This window comes from Exserohilum turcica (assembly GCF_000359705.1).
Source record: "Exserohilum turcica Et28A unplaced genomic scaffold SETTUscaffold_12, whole genome shotgun sequence".
NCBI classification, from domain to species: Eukaryota; Fungi; Ascomycota; class Dothideomycetes; order Pleosporales; family Pleosporaceae; genus Exserohilum; species Exserohilum turcicum.
Window position 1 is genome coordinate 1,247,165 of NW_007359937.1, and position 20,067 is coordinate 1,267,231.

The 20,067-nt window shown below is 55.5% G+C and overlaps 7 protein-coding genes across 7 annotated transcripts; 2 read left to right on the plus strand and 5 right to left on the minus strand.

Moving 5' to 3' along the window:
• Positions 1-322: 322 nt before the first annotated feature.
• Positions 323-1,245, minus strand: SETTUDRAFT_26155 (uncharacterized protein; the record flags this gene model as incomplete). Its single annotated transcript, XM_008024227.1, has 4 exons — positions 323-567; positions 714-878; positions 993-1,074; positions 1,147-1,245. 4 exons carry the CDS (start codon positions 1,243-1,245, stop codon positions 323-325), a joined length of 591 nt encoding a protein of 196 aa, XP_008022418.1.
• A 402-nt stretch (positions 1,246-1,647) lies between these two features.
• Positions 1,648-2,220, plus strand: SETTUDRAFT_37479 (uncharacterized protein; the record flags this gene model as incomplete). The annotated part of the gene is made up of 4 exons (XM_008024288.1): positions 1,648-1,748; positions 1,835-1,873; positions 1,963-2,003; positions 2,042-2,220. 4 exons carry the CDS (start codon positions 1,648-1,650, stop codon positions 2,218-2,220), a joined length of 360 nt encoding a protein of 119 aa, XP_008022479.1.
• Positions 2,221-2,971: 751 nt separating this feature from the next.
• On the minus strand, positions 2,972-6,629 carry SETTUDRAFT_167578 (uncharacterized protein). Its single transcript, XM_008024554.1, has one exon. The coding sequence runs from the start codon at positions 6,504-6,506 to the stop codon at positions 3,057-3,059; it is 3,450 nt and encodes a 1,149-aa protein (XP_008022745.1). The 5' UTR covers positions 6,507-6,629; the 3' UTR covers positions 2,972-3,056.
• A 1,214-nt stretch (positions 6,630-7,843) lies between these two features.
• Positions 7,844-10,484, plus strand: SETTUDRAFT_167580 (uncharacterized protein). The gene is made up of 3 exons (XM_008024555.1): positions 7,844-8,171; positions 8,258-9,889; positions 9,977-10,484. The coding sequence occupies exons 1-3, from the start codon at positions 7,908-7,910 to the stop codon at positions 10,205-10,207; spliced, it is 2,127 nt and encodes a 708-aa protein (XP_008022746.1). The 5' UTR covers positions 7,844-7,907; the 3' UTR covers positions 10,208-10,484.
• Positions 10,485-10,758: 274 nt separating this feature from the next.
• SETTUDRAFT_26158 (uncharacterized protein) lies at positions 10,759-11,813 on the minus strand (the record flags this gene model as incomplete). The annotated part of the gene is made up of 6 exons (XM_008024228.1): positions 10,759-10,926; positions 11,041-11,277; positions 11,381-11,409; positions 11,477-11,539; positions 11,599-11,664; positions 11,741-11,813. 6 exons carry the CDS (start codon positions 11,811-11,813, stop codon positions 10,759-10,761), a joined length of 636 nt encoding a protein of 211 aa, XP_008022419.1.
• A 265-nt stretch (positions 11,814-12,078) lies between these two features.
• SETTUDRAFT_147033 (uncharacterized protein) lies at positions 12,079-14,586 on the minus strand (the record flags this gene model as incomplete). Its single annotated transcript, XM_008024556.1, has 3 exons — positions 12,079-12,299; positions 12,350-14,444; positions 14,509-14,586. 3 exons carry the CDS (start codon positions 14,584-14,586, stop codon positions 12,079-12,081), a joined length of 2,394 nt encoding a protein of 797 aa, XP_008022747.1.
• A 496-nt stretch (positions 14,587-15,082) lies between these two features.
• SETTUDRAFT_147037 (uncharacterized protein) lies at positions 15,083-19,714 on the minus strand (the record flags this gene model as incomplete). The annotated part of the gene is made up of 10 exons (XM_008024557.1): positions 15,083-15,488; positions 15,539-15,983; positions 16,031-16,087; positions 16,148-16,246; positions 16,300-16,432; positions 16,492-16,527; positions 16,584-16,653; positions 18,128-19,164; positions 19,230-19,347; positions 19,401-19,714. The coding sequence occupies 10 exons, from the start codon at positions 19,712-19,714 to the stop codon at positions 15,422-15,424; spliced, it is 2,376 nt and encodes a 791-aa protein (XP_008022748.1). The 3' UTR covers positions 15,083-15,421.
• Between the last annotated feature and the right edge of the window lie 353 nt (positions 19,715-20,067).

Below are 20,067 nucleotides of genomic sequence, written 5' to 3' on the forward strand. Positions count from 1 at the left end.
GACGCGTACGCTATGACCAGGTCGAACTCGACATCACGTGCTCACGCGTTGGGTGGTGGTTCTGATCATCGCTTCGGCAGCATGACATAGATGACTACTAGCGAATTGAAGATCCTTGTACTTTCATCCGTCGCTCTAATACTGTTTTGCTATGTGTATGTGCTGGACACATATTTCAACACCATCGTATACTTTTCCCTTCCCGTCTCCATAACCCCAAAGTACCCTCCATCCACCCTTCAAACCCCCACATTTCCCACGTAAAGAATCCCGAAAAGCCCAAGCCCTCCCCTCTCCTCCATCCCACTCCACATTATCACCCCTACAACACCTCATCATAACACAAAACATCCCTCTCCCTACCCGCCTGCTCCACAGCCCTCCGCTTATTCCCATTATACCGCTGTGCACCGCCCCTTGCACTCCACGCCCTACGCAAGCCCGCAGTATCATCATCCGGGCCCGCAATCCTTCTGTCACCCGGGCCATCCCAGAGCTTGAACGTGCCCGTTGTCTTGTCCGTGGAACCCTGCTGGCCTTCGATTTGCGAGCCGACGTTGTACTTGGCTGTTGGTCAAGTGCGCTTTGGATTAGCTTCGTGTGTTTTGCGGAATGGATGGGCGGATGGGAAGAGTGGTGGAGGGAAGAAAATGAGAGAAGAGTGATGGAGGAAGAGAAGGAGGGAAGGGAGGAAAGGAAGTAAATCATCTTACCAAACAACTTCGCAGTATCTCTCTGCAATCTCCCCACCAGCATCTGCACAGCCGTAACCGCACACGCATCCGTCTCCACACGCAGGATCTTGGTCTGACCATCCATATTACATGTGAGCAGTGCGCAGAATCGCTTGTTGGCTTCGTCCTCGCAAATCACAATATCTAGCATCATGTATTAGCGTCGCTTGTCTTGCTCCCCCTTCCTTATCTTCTCTTCTTCGTGTTTTTTTTTGGTGAGGGGGGAAGGGAATCAATGAGATGGGTTTTGAACAATACCGTAGAATCTGAAACGCTCACTACCGTACAAGAGACGGCAGTTCCCCAGACAGAGTTCTTTCAGGCTGTTGATGCTGTTGACCTACGATTGCGAAATCGTTAATGAGTGAGGAAAGGAAGGGGATGGAAAGGTAGAGGGATAAGCAGGGCTTACGAGGGTGCTGCTGGTGAGCCACGAGGTGCTGCTGATGTCGATGCTTGCGGTTTGCACGGCGAGATCGTTGGTGTCGATGTAAGACATGGGCATGGGCATGTTTGGTTGCGTGGTAGTGGTGGTGTTGGTGTTGGTGAGTGACTGATATGGTATGGTATAGTATGGTGTTATGCCTGTCAAGCTTTGAATCAAAACCAGAGTATTAAGTCGTGATGGTAAGAAAAGAGCAGAGAAGAAGAAACAGACCCCAGAAACTCGTGGGATTTAAATACATACCAAACCAGTAAGTATACCAAACCAGCCGCCACGACTCGGGATCTCCATTTCTATTTTACCTCTCCGTACTTTACGAGTAAAAGCATCTGTCCATCCACCTACATCAAGCCCTTGCTATATGCACGTGAAAGTAAAACAGAACATCGAACGCGTGCGGATATCACACAGCACACAATACACAAACACATTCCCGGCATATTAGTCCTCTACAACAAAACAAAGCATATGCACCACACATGTCTTCCAACTCAAAGACTGGAAACTGCTGGTATTGCTACAGACTCGCTTAGTCCAGCCCCCATTGCTGTGTCTATCACACCTACATAGTAAGTGTAAGCAATACCAAGAACCCACCGCTCAGACTAGTAGTCATGTCAACTTTACTGTGGCGTGACACGATTATTCCAACTAGTAACTCGAATCACGGTTTATTTGCATTGCGTCTATGGTTGTATGTTGGCTGCTTTACTTGCTCGCCGCAGCGACAAAGGCGGTCTGCCTGGTAGCGATTTTAATCGTTGCTAGATATTGAGTATACAGAAGGACACTTGTCGTGTTCAAAGGTGCTGGGTTGGGTATATGTAAGTAGTATCTCAGCGATATGGTTTACCGGATACAGCTGCCAGCTGCGTTGTGCCTTCTGCTGCTTTAGCATCAGATTCAAACAACGGGTTTTTTCTCTCACACATGCGTCTTAATCGTCTTTTGCTATTTTGCTACATCAAATCAACACAGAACAGAGACAACAGTGCTGTCATACAACCACAGCTCGATGTTTCCTTTCTTTCAGAAGGATAAACTTGTGTACATTGCTTCTATCCATGTCTGATAACTATTAAAAAATATAAATTTTTGAGGCTCTTCCACCCTCCTCGCCTTTCCTCGCCTTCTCCTCAATCTTCATCTCGCTCTCTCTCACTCACTCACTCTCACACGAACCGCGCTCCCCCGCCCGCATACATACTTTATTCCCTGCCGCTGCCCTTGCATCCTTCCTTATTCGCTATAAATACCCTGACTACCGCTCATAAAACGCCCGTTGCAATCATGGTCAAAACTCCAGAAATAAACAATAAAAACACCAGGAGGAGTTGAAGTTTCTCCCCCAACTCAACCGATCTATCATGCACTCATACGCAAACACATAGCAATAAAAAAAAGGAAAAGGAGAAAGAAAAAAAACCAGGTCAAACTCCGATGAACACAGCATAGTCAGAGCAGGTTTTCTGAATTAGCACCATGGAGAATCGGGGTTGAGAAGAAGAAGACTGGAGAAGAGAAAGAAAGAAAAAAACAGCCCAATTGTGACTCGCGGATATGTGCCTGCAATAATAACGACACTCGATATACGAGACGCCCATTCCACATCTTTTTTAATACAAGAAAAAGGGAGGGCCGTGAGATGAAAAAAAGGCGGGTGGGGGGAATCACTGAAGAAAGAAAGAAAATGAAAAAGGGCATCAAGACAGATTGTAGGAGTTATCGCAGCAGGCATTGCTCGTTACATCCAGCAAAGCAGAAAAGACCGTAAAAGCCGTTTGGGTGGGGGAGATGGTGGTACACGGATGACGAAAAGGGGTAAACGAGGTGATGTAAAAGGTGGTAAGACGGCCAGTTTACCATTGCTTCGACCTTTAATCGATTTCAATGACGTTGTTTTGCGTCTGTCCTGGCCGGCCTCCTCTGCCTTGCTGTTGTTGCATGTGTTGCCGCCCATTCATCATGTGCTGCTGAAGTGGTCTTCCATTTGGTTGTTGGGCGCGTACGTTGAGCTGTGGGTTGGCTTGCTGTTTTCTCATCTGTTGCGCCTGTTGATGACGAGCCTGCTGTTGCATTCTTGCCTGTTGTTGCTGTTGCTGTTGCTGCTGTTGTTGTTGTTGCTGCTGCTGCTGCTGCTGCTGCTGCTGTTGTTGCTGATTTCCTTGGTGCATCCCGTTCGGCTGTGCCAAACCTTGACCAGAATTTTGAGTTTGCTGCGTCGGTCGTTCCAGCGGTGGAGGCACATACCCACCCTCCATCTTGCAGCTCAACACGCACTCATCTAATTTCCGTAGTGCATCGGGTATCGCGTCCAGCCCCGCAACCATGCCATTCCGCGTGCCAAACCACCCTGGGCCTTTACTACTGAATAATCCTTTCAATTTTCCCTGTAGGATGTCAAGCCGTCTATGGCCTGGTGCACGCTCAGGTGTAGGAAGCACGTTGGGGTCTTTAGGGCGCAGATTGTCTTCGACAAACCAAAACACCTCGTCGTCTTTGGGTTGGAGGCGGATGTCGAATGTGCACACGGGGTTCTCGTAAGTAAGGCGATATTTGAGAATAGAGTGGACGTGGATGGCGGGATTTCGGACATTACCAGGCGATCGTTGTTCGATTTCGCGGATGACTTTGAACAAAGGCCGCGTGAGAACAAGAGTCGTGCAGAAACGGTCCAGACCGTTCGAATCGCTAGGCTCAAGGGTTATGAATGAGGGCAGTCGGTCGTTAGCAATGTCGTTAAGCAGGTTGAGGATGCGATGGTGAGGATTTTTCGACGACAGCTCGATGGAGACCTCCTTCTCTGAACTGAAGCTGACGGCGGCAGAGTATGGCGAAGGGCCGTAAAGGAATTGCACTCGTTGTAATGAGGATGATGCAAGTCGCATCTTGCGCTTCTGGAGCGTAGTCGCAAAGCTACGAAGACGGTTGACGTCTCGCAATCGTGCGCGCAGCTCCCCGAGTATGTCATGACCAAAGGGCGTAGAAAGAAGGATCCTAAAGTTGCCGTCATCCGCAAACTTGAAAGCATTCTGTGGTGAAGCCGCCATAAGCTTGTGCATGTCTGCAGCGACAGACTTGACCATCCTTCCCGTCGCCATGTGCCATACGTTTTGGCCGCTAGCTCGCAAACCCTCGCAAGTGATTTTGATCTCCGATTCGAGCCAGGAGCCATGTTTTGATCTCGTGGTGAGAAGGTCGGCAGTTTGCACCCGTAGGACCCATCGGCGAGCGATGCGTCGTGCTCCTGAGGAAGCACTCGTTTGTCCCAGCTCTTCCTCGAGGGCGTACATCTTCTTCTCCTTTTCGAGTTGACGCGCCGTGACACGGAAGCATAGTAATTGCAGAGCAACTCTTTCCAGACTTGCCAGAGTGTTCCTGTTGATGGGCAAGGTGCTCCCATCGGGCCTGTCCATCCTGATTTGCTCAGCGTATTCGATGCTGTTTCCACTAGGGCCGATTTCGAGGATCCACCACGACTCTCCCGAAGAGTCTATGACGGCTGCGAAAGCCCAACTTTGCGACCACCCGCGCGGCCAGTATAGAGCGGACGAGATGACGTCCAGCTTGACAGCAGCCTTGACTATCTGCGGATTCAGTGCCTGTCTTGCCACCGGTTGCCACCCAAGTTGCTGGGCGTTTCTTTGAATCAAGCTAAGCAGTGTACCGGCCAGTACTTGCGTCATTACATGTGCCATCTGTGTTGGTTCCCTACCCATGTTGAAGGCGTTTTCGGCTCGTGCTGACAAAGCACTTGCTGGCCGCACGATGTGGTTGCCGGTGACTGGCTCTAGTGACAAGGTAATCAAAGTGGATTTGGTGCCCAGACTTGCGTTGAGCTTGCAATCCGCGGGCTCAGCCTCGGACAAGTCGGCCTCTGCAGCAAGTCCAGACCTGAAGCTCTCCTTTGTGGCCTGTAGAATGTCGCTCGTATGGCGCGCAATGACAAGCTTGATGACTTTTTCCATGGAAAGGTTTGTCCAGTCAAATGCAAAGTTGGCGTCTTTGACCTCCTTTCCTTGGCGGAACCATCGTGTGGTCAGCGAGGGTCTCGGAGGCCCTCTCCACGATATCTTTGCGTTTTTGGGCTTGTTGGTGGAGATGCCAATCTCGATCCAGTTCTTCTTTCCGGGCTTGTTGATCCAGTACTGCACAACGAGCAGGCGGTGTACTGGCTCGACCTTGAGGGAACCTGCCCATCCGGAGCGAACAAGCGCAGCGGCCTGCGAGCGAAGAACCGAGATTTTGTGCGTCAGGATGAAGTTGTTCAAGAAGTCATAAAGACCGCTCAAGCCCTTGTCCTTTAGCACAAAATCAGCCTGCTGTTTGAGCTGCATGAAGAAACGGCTTCCAATGGTGACGGTGGGCGCTGGGGTGAACAGCAATCGCAAGTCAATGAGGAACCACTGCTCTGAAGCATCTTCAACAAAAGACATGACATCAAATTCCAGTTCGTTGTCAATGACAAACGTGACACGGCCAGAATGTATGCGCCAGTTGCGGAGGTGTCGCGGCAGGTTTTCGTGCACGTTCAAACGGATCGAGAGAGAGGTGTTCATGTATCGCAGAAGCTTGAGAGCTTGCTCGGAGGAGATGGGCGCGGGCGGAATGTAGCCCAGGCTCGGCATCCACGATGCCTTGCCGGTGGACAGCACCTGGAGGGCCGTGGCAATGTCTGGGTTGTTCTCTCTGGCAATGTTGGAGAGCAGCTTGATCCTGTCGAGTTGGTCATCGGCGGCGTCCATATGGCGGGCCTGTGCGCCGGCCCATGAAAACAAATCGATAAGCTTGGAAATGTCAAAGGCCGCTTTCTTTCCCCATTCGGCAAGGACCAGCAGCTTGATGAACTTGGAGCGCTGCTCCTGGGCAAACTGGAGAAGGAGCAGCTTTTTCCGCTTGTTCGCCTCGGCGTTTCCCTGCATGTTGGCTGCACCGAGCCCGTTGGGCAGGGCGCCGTTGGCCACGGGCGCAATTGGCAGGGCAGCCATTTTCTGCAGTATGGCGCTCAGGTCGTTGTAGGACTCCTGGGATATGCGCAGCAACAGCGTCGACAGGGCGTTGTACTGCTCGGGGCCAATGTGTGCAATCTCGGGCGGGAGCTCCGAGTAGTGCTCGAGCGAGGTGCTTGAAGCGGAGGCGGCGTGGAGAGGGGCGTCCTTGGGGGGTGCTCGATGGGCCATGGAGCCTCCTGCGGGCGAGCCTCTCGGCGCATCACCGGGGTCGCCATTGGTAAAGTTGCCGTCGTGGGAGCGCTTCATGGTGGCGCCATCTCGTGAAGCCGTGGCTGCGTGGGACGCGGTGTGGTTCATCATGAGGATGCCGGGCATGCTACGTCGAGTGTCGAGCAGCCCTGGGGCGCCTTGGCCGCACCCGCTCTGCGCGCGCCTGGCCGTCGACTAGGAAAACGCGGGCGTGCAGTCGCGGCAGACAGCGATACGGATGCAGGGTAGCTGGGGGCGTGTAGCTGGGCGTGGTGGATGGACGAGAGGCGGGCCGGGGCGAGGCTTGTTTGGCCGGGGCGAGGGCGGCGAGGGCGGCGAGGGGCGCTGCGATGGGCAGGGCAGGGCAGGGCAGGGCAGCAGTCAGGTGCAGATGTCGGGGGGGAGCAAGGAGCAATTACGGGATCGCAGGCAGAGCCACGGGCGGACGGGGCGCGGCGGGCGGGTGAATGAAAGCAAGGTTGGGGCGCGCGCGGTGGGCGACTATGGCATTGTCGCGCGCGGTGGGCAGCAAAAGAGGGTGATGGCGGCGGTCGCGCGCGTCGGTGGGAAGCGGTGGGCAGTCCGGGGGATGGTGGGATGGCGGGATGGGAGACGCGTCGGCGGGTGGTGGTGGTTGGGGCGGGAGTGGATGTGCGGTGATGCAAAAGGATGGATGAGGTCGACGAGCCCTCAGCCCTGGCCGGGGCGCAGTCTTGGCGCTCGGCCCTGCGTCGCTGCCTCGATCGGCCGGCGGGCAGGCAGGCGGCAGGCACGCAAGGCAGGCACGCCCTGCGCACTTACTCACCCACCCGCCCATTCACTCACTCACTCAGGCCAACACCGCGCCCGCCAACCAGAGCGCCCGCCATGCATGCACAACACCACCACCATCGCCACCATCAACACCGCATCCACACAACACCACCACCACCACCACCGCCATCATCATCATCACCACGACCATCTCCATCGCGGCCGCCAACACCACGCGCCGGCCAGGTGTAGGCGCGCAGTAGCGAGCGGCTGCGGCGGTCAGTGAGTGGGTGCTGCCGTCACCCGCAGATTGGCATGCACGCCCACTGCCCGCTGCCCACTGCCCATGTGCATGTCTCGTCGCACCGTCACCGTCTTGGATAAGCCCCTGCTGCACCGCCGGCCAGGCTGGCTGCTGGTGCGGCAACGGGCAAGCTTGACGCGGCAAAGCAGTCGTCGCATTATCAGATGTCCAGGTCATGCCGCCGCCGCCCATGGCCCAACTTGCCTCGCCCAGCGCGACCATGGGATCGCCCGCTGCCCACCCAACAACTCCACCATCGCTCGCTCTCCCCAGCGCCCCTCCTAACCGCTTCCTGTCTGGCCGTTGGCCGCGTGCTGTGCTGTGCTGTCCTGCTCGTCTGTCGCCGTGCCAGTGCCTCTCTCCTCTTGCATCCCCCCCAAGCGCCCCCAGCATCACCATGTCTGAGGCCCGGTGACGCTCCTCCCGCCCATTAGCCTAGACCCTGCTCCCCGGACGGCTGCGTTCATTCGATGGCACCGCGCGCGCCCGAGCTTCCGCCCTACTACCGACCGCCGCCCTCGATGACGCGAGATGCCTCGTCGCACTCCAAAGTCTCCGTCTCGGTGCCCTCCATCTCCCAGTCCAACGAGGCAGACGATGAGCAGAGCCTGTCGTCGCGCCACACCTTCGACATGGAGTCTGCCCCCGACCGCCCCCACTATGCCGGCGAGGACACCCGCCTGACGAGCGACAGAGAGCTCCGCGGCTTCTACATGTACGGATGGGCCGCCGAGGTACCGTTTGACTCCCTGCCCGTCACCCTCGTCGTCGCTGTCGTCGTCGTCGTCGCCCAAGCCGCCAGCACCACTAACGCGCCCAGGTCTTCGTCGTGTGCGGCATCGGCTCCTTCATACCCGTCACCCTCGAGCAGCTCGCCCGCGAGAATGGCGTCCTCCTCGCCGACCGCTCCACGCCATGCAAGGCCACCATGCCCGTCGTGAACCCCAGTTTCTTCTCCTCCTCCACCTCTGCTGTAGACGCCCTCTTCAATCCCCCTCCGGAAAAGGGACAATGCGTTGTTTACATCCTCGGTATTGAAATCAACACGGCCAGCTTCGCCATGTACACGTTTAGCATCTCCGTCCTGATACAAGCCCTGCTCATCATCAGCATGAGCGGCGCCGCAGACCACGGCAGGTTCAGGAAGACGTTTCTCCTCTACTTTGCCTTTGTCGGCAGCATTGCGACCATGCTGTTTCTGCCCGTTGTGCCAAAGGTGTATATCCTGGGTGCATTTCTCGCAATCATCGCAAACACGTGCTTTGGTGCAAGCTTCGTGCTGCTCAACAGCTTTCTGCCTCTCATGGTGCGCTTCCACCCAACAGTCAAGTACGCAGACACAAGCGCCGCAACCTCGTACGTGGAGAGAGAGGAAGAGGAAGAGGAAGATGGCGGCATCGACATCGACATCGAGACCGAGACCGAAGAAGACGAAGAGAGAGGCGGAGAAACACCCACGCAGGAAAACGTGATTCGAGGCGCCCAGTACGCCAACCAGCTTGGAGAGCGCGAGGGTCTCCTCGACGAAGTCGCCGATGCCACCACCGCACTACTTCCCCACACGCCACCAAGCGCCGACCTGACCATCCCAAGAGCAAAGTCCAAATCTGCCGCCTCGGTCGAGCTGGCCCTTGCGACCAAAATCTCGTCTTATGGCATTGCCATTGGATACATTGCCGCCCTGCTCGTCCAGACTATCGGCATTCTCGTAGTCATTGCTTTCAAGTCCTCAAACTTTGGCCTTCGCCTTGTTCTCTTCATCGTCGGCGCATGGTGGTTCGTCTTCACTCTCCCTACCGCGCGTTGGCTGCGACCCCGCCCTGGACCTCCCTTACACATTGATGCGCAAACGTCCAAATTCCGTACTGCCCTCGCCTATTTTACCTACTCGTGGAAGTCACTCGGCCGCACAGTAACACATGCGCGCCACCTCAAGGACGTGCTGCTTTTCCTGGCAGCCTGGTTCTTACTATCAGACAGTATAGCCACTGTCTCGGGAACAGCCGTGCTCTTTGCAAAAACGACACTAGGAATGCCCTACGCCATGCTTGCCCTCATCAATGTCATTGCAACCGTCTTTGGAGTCCTAGGCGCTTTCCTCTGGTCCCGTCTATCTGCTTTCTTCCGCCTCTCGCCTACACAAACCATTTTGCTCTGTATCCTGCTCTTCGAAACCATCCCAATCTACGGTCTTCTGGGCTATATTCCGGCCGTCCAGCGCCTGGGTTTCCTAGGCCTACAGCAACAATGGGAAATGTACCCTCTAGGCGCCGTCTACGGCCTTGTCCTCGGCGGACTCAGCAGCTACTGCCGCGCGCTTTTCGGTGAACTCATCCCGCCAGGCTACGAGGCAGCCTTTTACGCCTTGTACGCCATTACCGACAAGGGCAGCAGTATATTTGGGCCAGCCATTGTAGGCGCAATAACCGATGCATACGGAGAAATCAGACCTGTAAGTTGTCCTTTCTTTCTCCCCATCTTCCAACGCTCGTTCCCTGTCTCCAGGAGAAACTAACTAACCAACCAACAAAAAAAACAGGCCTTTTGGTTCCTGGCCCTCCTCGTCGGCCTCCCTTTCCCCATCATGCTCCTCGTAGACGTGGACCGCGGCCGCGACGAAGGCGCTGCTCTCGCAAAAACCCTCGCTCAACTCTCCCGCGTAAGAGATGCTCTCGATGACTACCACGATGAGGACTCCTTGTCCCAGGATATTCGCGATGATCTGCACAGCTCGTATTCTTACCAGAGGGGGACGAGAGAAGGGTTTTGATCTCGCTTGCCTGTCTCTTGTTTTAGCGAGCTCGGCGCTTTTTTTTCTTTTCGTTGTTGGTTGGTTGTTGGTCGTCCTTGTCGTTGTCGTCGTGCGTGCAGCTCTGGCATAATATCACGTCTTGGCATATCCGTGTGTTGCATTTTGTATAGGGCGTTTTCGTGCTGCCATGGCGACAGCTTCTTCTTCTTCTTCTTCTTCTTCTCCTTCTCCTTATGATTATTATCATGATCCTTATTCACATGTCTGGTCACGAGTTAGATGGCATCTACGTTCCCTTGTTTTGTTTTGTTTTGTTTTTTCGCTCTGAGGCGCTATAATGCTGCATAATGGATGGTTTTGCGAAAAATGTCAAGTTTTGCTCGTAGTATGCACGATTGGAATCAGTCCAACTAACGCCTTTACATGCTCGTATATTCATCCTCTCTCTCTCTCTCTCTCTCTCTCTCTCTCTCACTTGCTTTCTCGTCTCCGTCATTGCAGCACGCACGACGTGTAACATGTATGTATGTATGTCGTGAAGCCATGCATCCATGCATCCATGCATCCATCTAACCATCCAAATCAAACATCTCCCGATGCTCCTCCCTCGCCTCATCATCTGGTAGGTAATCCGCAATAATCTTCCACATGTCCTTTGCAATCTTCTCTCTTTTCCTGGCCACGCTCGCCCGCGCCCTCCATTCCTTTTCAATCGCCTTGCGCTCGGCCGGCGTGATCTGGAACTGCTGTTAATAACCCATTCATCTCACACAGTAGTATTCTATTATTCCCAGAACAAAAAAAGTGGGAGGGGGGGGCAAAGAAAGAGAAAAAAAAGAAAAAAAACTCACCATCCTCCCCTTACCCTTCCTCAACCCATCCAACCGCCCTTCAATCTCCACTTTCTCTCTCTCCAGCGCATCCACACCCGCAACCAGCTCAGCCGTACTCAGCGTCGAGTTGAGCGCCGAAAGCGCACTCCGAAGCGTTTTTGCCGTCGCATTCAGCGTGGCTGTTTGGCTGCGGAGATGCAGGATCGTGGCGTCGAGCGCGGCAAGTTGTTCTGTCGTGCATATGTCTGCTGCGTCCTGGAGATAGCCAAGGCACTGTCAGCGTCTTGTATACAATTTATCTTTCCTGTCCGTGATCAAGGAAAGCGAGGACGGGAGTGTGAATGGAGGATCTTCTTACCTGCAGTGCATGATATACAATCTGCTTGCCTGTAGCCAGCCAGCCAATGATATTAGTTCACCCTGTCAGTATTTCCAGACCTCAAGACGTGCGTACCTGCTGCACGTCCTTCGATCAATTTCTGCTCATGCAAGTCTTTGAGGATTTTGGCTGCCGAAGCTGGGCGAATGGTCAGGCACACTGGTTTGCAGTATTAGGTACGCAGGCGCGCAACGCACCTTTTGTCACCTTGTTGTGCAGGTTGGCAGACACGTCGATTGCTGAGTAGGGGCGGTTCTGCTTGCCTGGAGCATGTTAGTATGTGAGGCTATGAGCTCGAGTGGAAATGCCGCGAGGTGAGTGAGTGAGTGAGTGACGTACGCAGGTACTGCAGTACCATGTCTGCAGCTTCGCTGGCTGAGGCTTTCTCTTCAGTCTTCTTGCGTGGCGCCATGGTGTAGGATTCGCAAGTTCAGAACAGGAAAAAGTGTGTAGAGTCGAGGTTCCTGAAAGGTCGACAAGTGAAGTCCCGCTGTGAGACGGTGCCAAGCCACGAGCATACTACTCGAGGAAGGAGCTAGTCATGATCAAGCCAAAAAGAGCAGGCACCTCACGACGACTGTGCCCATTAGCAATAGAAATCCAAGATAAGCATTGGCTGAGATATTCTTATTCTCTTTATCCTGGACGCAATGCTATACGACAAGTGTTTACCCACCCTAACCTCCGCGCTCACCAAACTGCGTAGCCCAGTCTTCATACTCTTTCAGCCCCTGCTTGCTGACAGACGGCCGGATAGTCTGCAGACTAGCCTCAAAATCCCGATACTGTATGGGCCGTATTTGGTCCATGGTCATGGAAAGGAGCTTTTCTCCGAGCGAGCGCAGTGGACCCATGGCTGCGTCTTTGGCAAGAGCTGTTATGTCAGACCCTGAGAAACCTGCATCAATGTTAATTCCATGTTCACACCACATCAACTGATAAACACACCTTCAGTGAGCTCGACCAAACGATCCAGATCTTGATCACTAAGCTCATGTTTCTGGTGACTCAATAGCGTCTGGATCTGCTGCTTCCTAACCGAGCCCTCAGGGAGCGGAATATATTGTCTTCGCACAAACCTTCGTCTCGCTGCCTCGTCAATGGCCCATGGAAGATTGGTTGCGGCGAGCACAAGCACTCTGCTAGCATCCCCCTTCTCCTTCTCCTTTTCAGTGAGTGCACTTCCAGCGGCTGCCTTTTGCAGATCAGACCACTGGATGAGAAACTCGGTTTTTATGCGTCGCGTTGCCTCGTGTTCACTCGAGCCGGAGCGAGACGAAAGAAGCGAATCGATCTCGTCAACAAAGATGATCGATGGGGCAAGCATTTTAGCTAGCTGGAATAGCGCACGAACTAGTTTCTCGGATTCGCCCAGAAACTTGGACGTAAGACTGCTCGCAGAGATGGCGAAAAAGGTGGACTTTGACTCTGTTGCAACAGCTCTTGCCAACATTGTCTTTCCTGTTCCCGGGGGCCCGAAGAGAAGCATACCGCGCGCTGGTTCCCGCAGACCCATGAATAGATCTGGTCTCAAAAATGGGTAAACGACCGTTTCTTTCAACGCCGACTTGGCCACATCTAGCCCCGATACATCATCCCAGTGCACTTCATCTCCTTGTATCACGATTTCGTTCAAAATCTGCTGTGCTGCTTGTTTGTCGACACCCCGCGGCAGGTTCCTCAGAATCTCGTCTGCTCGTCGCTTCCACTCATCTGTTTCTTCGGGTTCTGATTCGGCCTCTGCACTGTCTGTGCTTGGGGTATCGGGCAAATCTGCGCGCATGGAATTTCCTCTGCCTCTGCCTTTTCGTACAGGCGACGGTCTTTTCTTCACCATGTCCCCGTCCTCCTCGAGCGCTATAGTCTCAGGTACCTCGTCTTGCTCTGAATCGGTTCGTGTACGCGTATTACTACTCGTGGATTTCGGTACCAGCCGCCGTGTCGTTGGGTCCCACATGACCCCTCCTCTTTCACTTCTCTCACCACCACTGTCGCCATATGAGTATGCTGCTGCTGATGCCGCGAGGTTGCGTGGATCAGGGGTAGCCTTGGGATATTCTTTTCGGTACGAAGGCAACGCTGTGCCACCCAACGACAGGCCCGCGAACCGACCCGGATCGACTGATTTTCGAGGAATTGACGATCCTGTTCGTTCAGACGCTGAAGTCCTAACGGGCTGGGTATCATTATTACCACTAGCGCCCGAGACGGCATACGCAGTAGACGCAGAGCCTTCACCAGCTCGGAAATAGAATGGCGCTTGTGCAGGTGGCAGTTGCGATTCCGAACCCGAAGATGCACTTGACCTCTCAGCAGCCGCCTTGTCCATCGACGAGCGTGACGAGGCAACTATCGAAGATGCCGATGGATTTGACGGGCCCAGAGCCGGACGAGCAGACGATCTTGTGGTCTTGACAGTCCACGCTTGAGTAGCTGCTTTCGAGGCATCGGGGCGGGTCCTCAAAGAGTTGGGCATCTTGGACGATGATTTCTTGCCTTCCCTTCCAGGTCTCAATGTCCGTAGTAATCTACTCCCTTTTTCTGGCGACGGTGTGCGCGTCTTTTCGTCGTCTGCAGGTCCTGGAGACAGCGTCGATGCGCTCCGGACCTGCGACAGGCTGTTGTCTCGTGACGACGCATTGCCTGAGCTTTTGCGAGGTGGAAGCGCGGGGCGGTATGGTAGTGGCGGTGGCCTTGAGAGATCGGTGTATTCTATGGGCGGTAACGATCCACCACCAAGCCATGACGAAGACGGGTTCGCCCCGTTTGGTGACTGGGCCCCTTGGTGAGATGATGTCGCATGCGCATTTGTCTCAGACGACCCTGAGCCAAGGCTTTCTTTCGAATCTTCGCGGCTCTTTTTCAAGGCTTCCAGCAGATCGACGCGCTCCTTGCACTGCAGTTCCAACTGACGTAACGATTCGATGAGCGCCCTCTCGGTTTCGGTCGCAGGGCGGTAGGTAGAGGGGTTGCGACGAGCATTATGGTAATTGATGTGATCAAGGGCCGACTTCCAGGACCGCAGCGCTTCGGGCTCGTTGTTCTGCGGAGCGTCAGCCGGCATTCTCTCATGACATGCGACACTTGGTGCGTCGTTGGGCGCTAACCTGGCTCTCAAAGTATACTGCAGTCGAGCAGGCTAGAAAAGCCTCGTCGTATGCTTTTTGGGTGGCACTGGCGCGCATAGCGAAACGCATAGATGCCGCGCGCCCAATTCAGGAGAATGGATGTTGTGGAGACGGGAATAAGTGTCCCGCGTCGAGGTCATGGGTTGGTGGTGGTGTAGGTTCATTCATGTGTTGCATGCGCCGGTCCTAGCTCGCGCTTGCGGGTGACGTAGGTCGCTGCCCAGTGCATATGCGTAACCTCCAAGGCTGAGCAACGGCAACCCGACAGAACAAAACATGCTGCTGCTTTGACGTTGTGCCGATATACGCACCCCGGCACAGTAGGTCCGATGGGATTCTAGGAATGTTTGCATGGTATCGGTACAAAGAGCCCATGAGCACGTGCAGGTGCATGTGCAAGTGCAGGTGCAGGTGGGGGGTGCGATCAGAGGCTAGACAAGAGCGGGCCGCCTTCTATTATCGATTACGCACCTGCAAAGAAGCTTCCATATACACCCCGGCCACGCTGAGAAAGATTGCTATCAACCAAGTCAGGCAAAGTACCGGGTGTGCGCGGCATCATGAGCAGTGCCGGTATTTGATTTTCTCCTATGGTACAACTATCTGCGCTAGCCGCCAAGCGCTCACATAACCAAGCGCCCATACGCCGCCCGACAGCGCGTTCAGAAAAGCTCGCAGCACTACACAATGACAAGAAGCATCGCCACGCAGCTTCTTGCTCTGCCCACGCCAGACAGAAAGACTGCATCTTGCCTCTGATGCCCAAATCTGCAGTGGGCTCTACTCCGCGACGCTACAAGCCTATTGCTCAATTGCCAATGCGCTCATCGTGGTATTCGGGCGCTCGTCGCCATGATGACTGGAAATAGAACCGATTTGCACCCCCTCCTCATTATATGGCTGTGGACGAGTTGGTGCTTCTCCGGATGAAGAAGGCCTTGGCCATTTCGTATGCGGACCTATGTTGAATCAGATTACGCCCGACTTCATTGCTTGCACAGAAACTTACCAGCAGATGGCAGTGCTGGGCATGGTGGTGATGATTCGAGGCTTCAGTCCACGGAAATATCCTCGATATCCTTCTCTTTGGTGAATGATCTTTGCAGCGTGCAACAGACCCGAAACATTTTTCAATTCCACGTCCCTTGCGTTGCCCCGCGTTTGTAAAAGCGTCTTGATAACGTCCAGTGGTGTGGTAAGGCCTGCGGCAAATCCGCCCGCAACGCCGCCCGCGAAGCAATGGGTGTAGGGATCGTATCGGCCGGTAGGGTTCATGACCTTGGAGATGGATTCGTACGCCATGAATTGCAGGGCCGTGAATGGTACCGTCATGCATAGTGTTGTGGGGTAGGAGACGTAAAATGCGCCGATGCCCTCAGTGCGGAGCACCTCTCGGGCGCATTGAGGAACCGACTTGTATATCGAACCGTGCATTTGCATGCGTTGCTTGATGACTACGAGCTTTAGCAGGCGCGGGGCGCAGTCGAGATGCACTTCTTACCATCGAACGGATTCATCAATGCGTCGCTGGAAATGGTGGCTGCGGCACCGCTAGCAGCTGCGGACAGTTAGCAAGTGCCAGCTGGAGCCTTTGCACAGGCGGTGCTGTGTTGCGTACCTGCTGCAAGGGGATGGTGCTCGTGGCTCTCTCCCTCGTTTCCGCCGAGGGCATGCTTCGTGGCCTCATACGATGCAAAGTAAACGGCGTGGGCGGGACCTGCACCACTGTCAGCTGCGTCCAGCCGTGGTTTTGCGCGCTTCTATGCCCACCTGCACCCATGACTACGCTCGACAGTCCTCTCCATAATGACCAGAACCCCTCCGCTCTCGATATGGTGACCATGGCGTTCGATATGCCGCTGTACATTGCGCTTGGGGAGGGGTTGACGATCTGCATTCTGGTCTGCCGGCAGTCAGCGCATCGTCCGGAGACGGTGAGGCGTTTGAGGCGAAGCCGCGCACCTTGAGCAAATCCACTGGATACATCACTGAGTGTTCCTGTGGTCCAGTCAGCTGGGGGCGGGTACATGACGACGCCGGCCTGGAGCACGTACAGCGACGCCCGCGAATGCGCCCGCGAGCATATTCGCAGTGAGGGAGAAGTTGGGCGGCAGCGCTTCATAGCTGGGGCGCGAGTTAGCGTGTGGTGCTTGCCGTAGATGGCGCTGCAATGGAGGGCGTACTCGTGCTCTTCTTCCAGAGGAACTGCTGGCCGATCATTGGGGGCCATAAGACGGCCGGCTACAGGCGCCGCGGATTCCAGGGTTGCGACTGTGGTGGAAACTGCCTTGGGAGGACCCGTGATAGCTCCGTGGAGGTGCGGCGAGAGGGGCGCTGGCGGCGGGTGGATGGTCAATGGTTGGAAATTGAAGTTGTCACTTTTGTTTGCAACTAACGGAAGCGCGAGACAACTTCAGCCGAGCGCCGAGACGTCAGACCCGGCCTGGGGGGGGGCTTTACACTATCATCTGCCTGCCATCAACGTGCCCGCGCAATCAGTCGCTGCGATGCCGGAGCTTGATGCCCGCCGTCGACCTGCATCCCCGAGCCATTTGGCCGATAGCTTGCACCCCGTACAGGTCGCGACTTTTTTGCTCTCTTCCGGTGCTCGCCACCGGGCCGGCCGCCGCCCACTGCCACCAATGCATCAGCGGAGGCTTACAAGTGGCCGCGGAGACCCAGCACATGATGATGGCGAAAGCTTAAAGTTTGGGCGAAAGCCCGCTCGTCAGAGGAGGGGGGTTCGGCCGTGGGAGCTTGCCATATCTTATCAGATCATCTCCGCCCGCACCGGATGCCAGCCACGCCCTGTTTCCTGGATGCGACTTTGTAGCCGCACACAAGCCTCAGCTGTGAGGTGCAGCATGCCTTTTCTTGCCCCGCCGCAGGCCATGGTAGCGTGTGCATGCATTTGTTCCCAACATGCACGCTGATTAATGAGCGATCCCAGCACGGGCTAAAGCAGTAAAGGTCTCGCCTACCGCGGCTGACTAACTGCGACGGCTCAATCACCCCCTACATATACCATGATAAGCAAAGTATGAATCGCTCCATGGGCAGGTAACAGCAGATGAGGTGTTTTTCAAAGCTCGAAAAATGGGTATGCGAGGCGGACCAATTCACGCTTGTTCACGTGACGACGAATCCAAGAGGCCAGCCTTGTCATGAGAGCGTAGATGGGTTTTGATATTGTTGTTTGCGGCTACTGTAGCAAAGTTTGATAGAGCCTGGGTGCATCCATCTCTCAGTAGTCGTACTCGAAGTGGCCATCGCGCATCTCTATCGTACAACCGTCGACGGAGCGCACACGTACAATGGGCCCTCGGTCTCGAAGGGCTACAATCAGCAATAATCCCCTGTGTCCTGCATGGCACGTTACAGAGAGACATGCTCGTGAACATTCAACGACGCCGTGATCCGAGATACGCAAGGTCCTCCAATCTCGAGTGCACGTCAGCAGTCGCACCGCTTGTGCCACCGGGGAAAGCTGACTACATCCCTAATGTTGGGAACCCCGGCGAGGTAGCACAAAAGCCGATCAAAACCAAGGCCAAATCCGCCGTGCGGCACGCTGCCGTACCTCCGCAGATCGACATACCACTGCAACGAGCCATCTGATGCGTCGGTGGACCCGTCCGTGACATGTCCAAGGCCATGGTCGTCCATGGACTTGAGGAGATTGGGTAGCCTGTGCTCACGCATGGAGCCGCCGACCAGTTCACAGATCTCGGGTACGAGCAGGTCGAAGCATGCGACCGTCGGCGCTGCGCTGTCCTCAGGCGTGGCGTCAGTTGATGGCGCCATATAGAATGGCTTGATGTTACGCGGGTAGTCTGTGACAAAGACGGGTCCGCCATTCCCCAGGCTTTCAGCCAGGAAACGTTCGTGCTCGGTCTGCAGGCCGTTTTCATGGCCAGGTGCATACTCAAACGCCGCCTTGCCCTGAGCTACAGCGTCCTGGAGGTGCTGTACTGCAGCCTTGTAGGTGATTCTTGGCCACGACCCAGCGATTAGCCCCTGCCACCGTTGTGCAAGGGTAGCGTGGGACACAGATGCGCTGTCTTGGTCCTGGTCCCGTGCGCGTGCCTCGAGGAGCTCCTGACCTACGAGTGATGTGTGCAGCTCAGAAGCAACGGAGCGCAGCATGTCCTCTACCGTGTCCATGATGACACTGACGTTGTCTACAAAGGCCACTTCGGCCTCGAGCATGTAAAACTCACTAAGATGACGTGCCGTGTCACTCTTTTCGGCACGGAACGTCGGAGATAGGGTCCAAACTTTATTTACTGACTGGGCCAGCGCCTCCAGGTGCAGCTGGCTGGAGACGGTCAGGTACTTTGGAGCGCCAAAAAACAAGTCGTCCTGCTGCTTGGCCTGGGTGGAAGAGGGCGTGGCGGGTGCCGACGGTGCTTCGGGCGCCACGGTGAAGACTTGGCCCGCGCCTTCACAGTCAGAGGACGTGATGATTGGAGGGTGGCATTGGACGAAGTCATGTTTCGCAAAGTAGCTCGTCACCTGGGCCGTGACTAGGGACCGCAAGCGCAGCAGCAGCGCGTTGAAGGGCAGTCGACTGCGCAAGTGCGGAAGGGTGCGAAGAAACTCGGGCGTCTGGTACTTCTTCTGTATGGGATACGTCTGAGATATGGTCATGCAGATCAGACACTGGACACGGCCACGGCATGTCACGGCGACCGACTCACTGGAGCGTCGTTTTCTCCCAATATCCGCACCTGGTCCACCTGGAGTTCATGTGACTGTCCCTGGCCGGGCGAAGGCGTCCATTTCCCGGTGGCTGTTACAGCGACACCGGTTGAAAGTCTGCTGGTGCACCTGGTTAGCGCACGCACATGGGCGGGAGAAGAACCACTGACCCTTCTGCGAGCTGGGGAGGGAGGACAGCCTGCACCGTCTGCAGCGTCGAGCCGTCGCCGATGGCGGCAAAGGCAATGCGCTTCTGCTTGCGCACGGTGCGAACATAGCCGTTGACGGTCAGCGTGCCGCCGTGTGGAAAAGAGGGCTGCGGAGACGGGCGCAGCAGCTCAGCAATGGTGGCTGGGCGGAGGGTTGAAGAGCAGCGCAGGCGACATGGAGAGAGCACATGGGCCGTGGCAGAAGCGCTTCCCCGGTTTCGCGACCAGCACGGGGGGCGGACAGGACTGGGCTGGAGCAGGCGATTCCACCTCATTTACGCGGCGGTACTTGCAATTTGCCAGCAGGACGAGGGGGCCAAGGTCCACGGTGCCAGTGCCAGTGCCGTGTGTGTGTGTGCGTGCGTGCGCGCAAACAGCGGACGTTGTCTACGAAGTTTCGAAAACGGCAAATCGGCGCTCGGGCCCCCCCGCGCTAGCATCGTGGGAACCTCGCCGTTCTTTCGGGCTCGTCAATCTGCAATCGTACCTGTGACACTCGAGTCGCCGCTGAAACACTGGCCGCCCCAAGGTCGGACCATGTAACGGCTCGCGATGTGGCATCCACGGCCACGACGCATCGTCCTGGTGACAAGACAGCGACAGCGACATGTTCTGCACGCCTGGGCGC

Coding starts and splice junctions, on each gene's coding strand:
- SETTUDRAFT_167578 (XM_008024554.1), bottom strand. CDS start 6,506: ATGCCCGGCATCCTCATGATGAACCACACCGCGTCCCACGCAGCCACG.
- SETTUDRAFT_167580 (XM_008024555.1), top strand. CDS start 7,908: ATGGCACCGCGCGCGCCCGAGCTTCCGCCCTACTACCGACCGCCGCCC. Junction 8,172..8,257: donor TGTACGGATGGGCCGCCGAG/GTACCGTTTGAC, acceptor TAACGCGCCCAG/GTCTTCGTCGTGTGCGGCAT. Junction 9,890..9,976: donor CATACGGAGAAATCAGACCT/GTAAGTTGTCCT, acceptor CAAAAAAAACAG/GCCTTTTGGTTCCTGGCCCT.